The following is a 6668-nucleotide window of genomic DNA, read 5'->3' as shown; positions in this document are numbered from 1 at the left end:
GGGCGGTACCGGGAGAGGCGGCGGGGGGGGAACGGGGAGGACTCAGGGGGGGAAAGGAGCGGTGAGGGGGGAGTGGGAGGTACCACTGAGGGGAGACGGGGGGAGGCGGGAGGTACCACTGAGAGCGAGTGGGAAGCACCACTGAGGGGGAGTGGGACGTACCACTGAGCGGAGACGGGGGGAGATGGGAAGTACCACTAAGGGGAGATGGGAGGTACCACTGTGAGCGCGGGAGGGGGGGTGTGGGGCGTACCATGTAAAGCATGGGGGGGACACCAAAGTGGGTTGTACCACTGAAAGGAGGGGGGCGCAGGGCTGTACCATTCTAGGAGCGGGGGTCCCCAAGGCCACCCAGCGCCCTCGTGTCTCAGGTCACCTTTATTGTCCCCGTGGGGACGCAAACCCCCGCCCAGGGTGTGGCACAGCCCCGAATTTTGGGGTGAAAAGGGAGAGTTTTGGGTGCCAGAGCCGCTGCGGTGACCCCAGGGACAAGAGGATTTGGGACCCCAAAAATGGACTTAGGGACCCCAAAATGTCCCCAAAAATGGATTTTGGGGTCACGAGGTTCCAAATTTACCCCCAAAAATGGATTTGGGGACCCCAAAATGTCCCCAGAAATGGATTTAGGGACCCCAAAATGTCCCTAAAATTGGATTTAGGGACCCCAAAATGTCCCCAAAAACGGATTTAGGGACCCCAAAATGTCCCTAAAATTGGATTTAGGGACCCCAAAATGTCCCCAGAAATGGATTTTGGAGTCCTAAAATTCCCAATTACCCAAAAAAATCCTGATTTGGGAACCCCAAAATGTCCCCAAAAATGGATTTGGGGACCCAAAAATGTCCCCAAAAACTATTGTCCCCGTGGGGACGCAAACCCCCGCCCAGGGTGTGGCACAGCCCCGAATTTTGGGGTGAAAAGGGAGAGTTTTGGGTGCCAGAGCCGCTGCGGTGACCCCAGGGACGGGACGAGGTCACGGAGTGTCCCCAAAAGAGGATTTGGGACACCAAAAATGGATTTGGGGACCCCAAAATGTCCCCAAAAATGGATTTTGGGGTCACAAGGTTCCAAATTTACCCCAAAAAATTATTTTGGGCTCCCAAAATGTCCCCAAAAATGGATTTAGGGACCCCAAAATGTCCACAAAAATGGATTTTGGGGTCACAAGGTTCCAAATTTACCCCAAAAAATTATTTTGGGCTCCCAAAATGTCCCCAAAAATGGATTTGGAAGTCCTAAAATTCCCAATTACCCCAAAATGTCCCTAAAATTGGATTTAGGGACCCCAAAATGTCCACAAAAATGGATTTTGGGGTCACAAGGTTCCAAATTTACCCCAAAAAATTATTTTGGGCTCCCAAAATGTCCCCAAAAATGGATTTAGGGACCCCAAAATGTCCCTAAAATTGGATTTAGGGACCCCAAAATGTCCACAAAAATGGATTTTGGGGTCACAAGGTTCCAAATTTACCCCAAAAAATTATTTTGGGCTCCCAAAATGTCCCCAAAAATGGATTTAGGGACCCCAAAATGTCCCTAAAATTGGATTTAGGGACCCCAAAATGTCCACAAAAATGGATTTTGGGGTCACAAGGTTCCAAATTTACCCCAAAAAATTATTTTGGGCTCCCAAAATGTCCCCAAAAATGGATTTAGGGACCCCAAAATGTCCCTAAAATTGGATTTAGGGACCCCAAAATGTCCACAAAAATGGATTTTGGGGTCACAAGGTTCCAAATTTACCCCAAAAAATTATTTTGGGCTCCCAAAATGTCCCCAAAAATGGATTTAGGGACCCCAAAATGTCCCTAAAATTGGATTTAGGGACCCCAAAATGTCCACAAAAATGGATTTTGGGGTCACAAGGTTCCAAATTTACCCCAAAAAATTATTTTGGGCTCCCAAAATGTCCCCAAAAATGGATTTAGGGACCCCAAAATGTCCACAAAAATGGATTTTGGGGTCACAAGGTTCCAAATTTACCCCAAAAAATTATTTTGGGCTCCCAAAATGTCCCCAAAAATGGATTTAGGGACCCCAAAATGTCCACAAAAATGGATTTTGGGGTCACAAGGTTCCAAATTTACCCCAAAAAATTATTTTGGGCTCCCAAAATGTCCCCAAAAATGGATTTAGGGACCCCAAAATGTCCACAAAAATGGATTTTGGGGTCACAAGGTTCCAAATTTACCCCAAAAAATTATTTTGGGCTCCCAAAATGTCCCCAAAAATGGATTTGGAAGTCCTAAAATTCCCAATTACCCAAAAAAATCCTGATTTGGGGGTCCCAAAATGTCCCCAAAAATGGATTTGGGGACCCAAAAATGTCCCCAAAAACGGATTTGGGAGTCCTAAAGTGTCCCCAAAAAAGGATTTTGGGGTCCCAAAGTTCCAAATTTACCCCAAAAAATGATTTTTGGGTTCCCAAAATGTCCCCAAAAATGGATTTAGGGACACAAAATGTCCCCAAAAATGGCTTTGGGGACCCCAAAGTTTCCCAAAAATGGCTTTGGGGACCCCAAAATGTCCCCAGAAATGATCATTATTTTGGGCTCCCAAAATGTCCCCAATTTAGGGACACAAAATGTCCCCAAAAATGGCTTTGGGGACCCCAAAATCCCTCCCCACCCCCCAAATCCACCCTGGGGGTCCCAGATTTGGGGTCCCGGGCGGTGAAAGCAGAAAATAAATTAAAGTTTTGGGGTTTTTGGGGCGTCCCCCCGGTGTCCCCTCAGTTCACCACGAGCGCGTCGTCCTGCGCGGGGGCCCTGCGGGGACACAATTTGGGGTTTTTAGGGGATTTTGGGGTTTTTAGGGGATTTGGGGTTTTTTAGGGGGTTTTGGAGGTTTTTTTAGGAGATTTTTGGGGTTATTTTAGGAGATTTTTGGGTTTTTTAGGAGATTTTGGGGTTTTTTTAGGAGATTTGGGGGAGGGTTTAGGGAATTTGGGGCTTTTTAGGGGATTTGGGGTTTTTTTTTAGGAGATTTTGGGGGTTTTTTAGGAATTTTGGGGGTTTTTAAGGGGGTTTTGGGGTTTTTTAGGGGATTTTGGGGTGTTTTAGAGGATTTTGGAGGTTTTTTTAGGGGATTTTGGGGTTTTTTAGGGGATTTTGGGGTGTTTTAGAGGATTTTGGAGGTTTTTTTAGGGGATTTTGGGGTTTTTTAGGGGATTTTGGGGTGTTTTAGAGGATTTTGGAGGTTTTTTTAGGGGATTTTGGGGTTTTTTGGGCAGTTTTTAGGGGCCCCAAAGTGTCCCCAAACCCCCTCAAAGTGTCCCCAAACCCCCTGAAATGTCCCCAAAACCCCTGCAATGTCCCCAAACCCCCCCAAAGTGTCCCCAAGCCCCCTCAACGTGTCCCCGACCGGGGGCAGCAGCAGAGGCCGGGGCAGGAGCCGGAGCTGTCCCGGCGGAACTTTCCGGATCCAGGGCTGTCCCGGCACTGAGCGATGAAGGCGTGGAGCTGCGACACCGGGGGGACAGCCTCCGACTGGTGCTGGGGACATGGGGACACGTCAGGGACACGTCAGGGACATGTGACATGGGACAGGAGCTGGGACACCGGGGGGACAGCCTCCGACTGGTGCTGGGGACAGGGGACAGGAGAGGTAACACACACAGGTGATGTCACACACAGGTGACGTCACACACAGATGATGTCACACACAGGTAACACACACAGATGATGTCACACACAGGCGATGTCACACCCAGGTGAGGTCCCACCTGTCGCGCTCACCTTGATGGTGTCGTAGGAGCCGGTGATGAGATCACACACAGGTAACGTCACACACAGATGATGCCACACACAGATAACACACACAGGTGATGTCACACAGGTGATGTCACACAGGTGATGTCACACAGGTGACGTCACGCCCAGGTGAGGTCCCACCTGTTGCGCTCACCTTGATGGTGTCGTAGAAGCCAGTGATGAGATCACACACAGGTAACACACACACAGATAACTCACCCAGGTGAGATAACACACACAGGTAACACACACAGGTGATGTCACACAGGTGATGTCACACAGGTGACGTCACGCCCAGGCGAGGTCCCGCTCACCTTGATGGTGTCGTAGGAGCCAGGGATGAGATCACACACAGGTAACACACACAGGTGATGTCACACACAGGTAACACACACAGGTGATGTCACACACAGGTAACACACACAGATGATGTCACACACAGGCGATGTCACACCCAGGTGAGGTCCCACCTGTCGCGCTCACCTTGATGGTGTCGTAGGAGCCGGTGATGAGATCACACACAGGTAACGTCACACACAGATGATGCCACACACAGATAACACACACAGGTGATGTCACACAGGTGATGTCACCCAAAATCCCCCCAAAATCCCCACCCCAAAACCCCCAAGTGTCTCAAAACTCCCTGAAATCTCCCAAAATCCACCCCAAAATGTCCCCAAATCCCCTAAAACCTCACCCAAATACCCCAAAACCTCCCCAAAAATCTTCAAAATCCCCCCCAAATCCCCGAAAAGGTCCCAAAATCCTCTGAAACCTCCCCAAATCCCCTCAAAGTGTCCCAAAACTTGGTGAAATCACCCCAAATCCCCCCAAAATCCCCCAAAGGTCCCAAAAATCCCCCCAAAAGTCCCAAAGTCTCCCAAAACCTCCCCCAAAACCCCTCAAAAAACCCTAAAACATCCCAAAATCCCCCAAACACCCCCCAAAGCGTCCCCAAACCCCCCTGGAGTGTCCCCAAAGTGTCCCCAAAGCCCCCAGAGTGCCCCCGAAGTGTCCCCAAACCCCCCTGAAATGTCCCCCAAAGTGTCCCCAAACCCCCTCAAAGTGTCCCCAAACCCCCTGAAATGTCCCCAAAACCCCTGCAATGTCCCCAAACCCCCCCAAAGTGTCCCCAAGCCCCCTCAACGTGTCCCCGACCGGGGGCAGCAGCAGAGGCCGGGGCAGGAGCCGGAGCTGTCCCGGCGGAACTTTCCGGATCCGGGGCTGTCCCGGCACTGAGCGATGAAGGCGTGGAGCTGGGACACCGGGGGGACAGCCTCGGACTGGTGCTGGGGACACACAGGGGACACGTCAGGGACACGTCAGGGACATGTGACATGGGACAGGAGCTGGGACACCGGGGGGACAGCCTCCGACTGGTGCTGGGGACAGGGGACAGGAGAGGTAACACACACAGGTGATGTCACACACAGGTGACGTCACACACAGATGATGTCACACACAGGTAACACACACAGATGATGTCACACACAGGCGATGTCACACCCAGGTGAGGTCCCACCTGTCGCGCTCACCTTGATGGTGTCGTAGGAGCCGGTGATGAGATCACACACAGGTAACGTCACACACAGATGATGCCACACACAGATAACACACACAGGTGATGTCACACAGGTGATGTCACACAGGTGACGTCACGCCCAGGTGAGGTCCCACCTGTTGCGCTCACCTTGATGGTGTCGTAGAAGCCAGTGATGAGATCACACACAGGTAACACACACACAGATAACTCACCCAGGTGAGATAAGACCAGCGAGAAGAGGCACTCGGACACCATGGAGAGGGACCGGAACTGGGGACAGACACCTGTGTGTCACCTGTGTCACCTGTGTGTCACCTGTGTGAGCTGTCACACCTGTAACCTGTAACCCCTGTCATCGCCATTGACCAGCGAGAAGAGGCACTCGGACACCATGGACAGCGAGCGGAACTGGGGACAGACACCTGTGTGTCACCTGTGTCACCTGTGTGTCACCTGTGTGTCACCTGTGTGTCACCTGTGTGTCACCTGTGTGTCACCTGTGTGTCACCTGTGTGTCACCTGTGTGTCACCTGTGTGTCACCCACATTTCATCCATGGATTTTGGAAGGAACCCAACCCCAAACCCAGGACTGGAGAACATCCCGACCCCCACACCTGAAATCTGTGAATCCCCTGACCCCAAACCCAAAATCTGGGAATTCCCAAAAGCCAAACCCAAAATTTGGGAATCTCCCGACCCCAAACTGGGATTTGGGGCCACCCAGACCCACCTTGACGTGGTGCAGGCCCAGCACAGAGATTTGGGAAGGAACCCGACCCCAAACCCAGGACTGGAGAACATCCCAACCCCAAACCTGAAATTTGGGAATTCCCAAACTCCAAACCCAAAATTTGGGAATCTCCCAAACCCCAAACGGGGATTTGGGGCCGCCTGGACCCACCTTGACGTGGTGCGGGCCCAGCACGATCCAGCCGCAGAAGCAATACCCCAAATAAATCACGGCCACGCAGCAGCAGAAGCGCATCACGTTGGGCAGCGCCACGCGCAGCGTCACGATCAGGATCTGGGGTGAAAAACGGGGAAATCGGGAAAAACGGGAATTATCAGCGAGTGGGGAGGGGAAAACGGGGGTTTGGGGTGGGAAAACGGGGATTTGGGGTGGGGAAATGGGGATTTGGGGTGGGAAAATGGGGAGTTGGGGTGGGGAAATGGGATTATCCAAGTGTGGGGAGAGTGTCACGTCGGGGACACCATGCGCAGCGTCACGATCAGGATCTGGGGTGAAAAATGGGGAAATCGGGAAAAACGGGAATTATCAGCGAGTGGGGAGGGGAAAACGGGGGTTTGGGGTGGGAAAACGGGGATTTGGGGTGGGGAAATGGGGACTGGGGGGTGGGAATGGGGTTTA

The 6668-nt window shown here is 51.8% G+C and overlaps 1 protein-coding gene across 1 annotated transcript; it reads right to left on the bottom strand.

Annotated features, from left to right (window-relative positions):
* Positions 1-2609: 2609 nt before the first annotated feature.
* LOC120495833 (mucolipin-1-like) lies at positions 2610-6352 on the bottom strand. Its single transcript, XM_039695711.1, has 3 exons — positions 6201-6352; positions 4914-5044; positions 2610-2768 (listed from the first exon to the last, which is right to left on the bottom strand). Exons 1-3 carry the CDS (start codon positions 6282-6284, stop codon positions 2732-2734), a joined length of 252 nt encoding a protein of 83 aa, XP_039551645.1. The 5' UTR covers positions 6285-6352; the 3' UTR covers positions 2610-2731.
* Positions 6353-6668: the final 316 nt, after the last annotated feature.

This window comes from Passer montanus, unplaced genomic scaffold (assembly GCF_014805655.1).
Source record: "Passer montanus isolate IOZ18808 unplaced genomic scaffold, ASM1480565v1 scaffold928, whole genome shotgun sequence".
Classification (NCBI taxonomy): Eukaryota; Metazoa; Chordata; class Aves; order Passeriformes; family Passeridae; genus Passer; species Passer montanus.
Note: the sequence above shows the minus strand (reverse complement) of the source record. Positions and strands in the feature narration are given on the sequence as shown.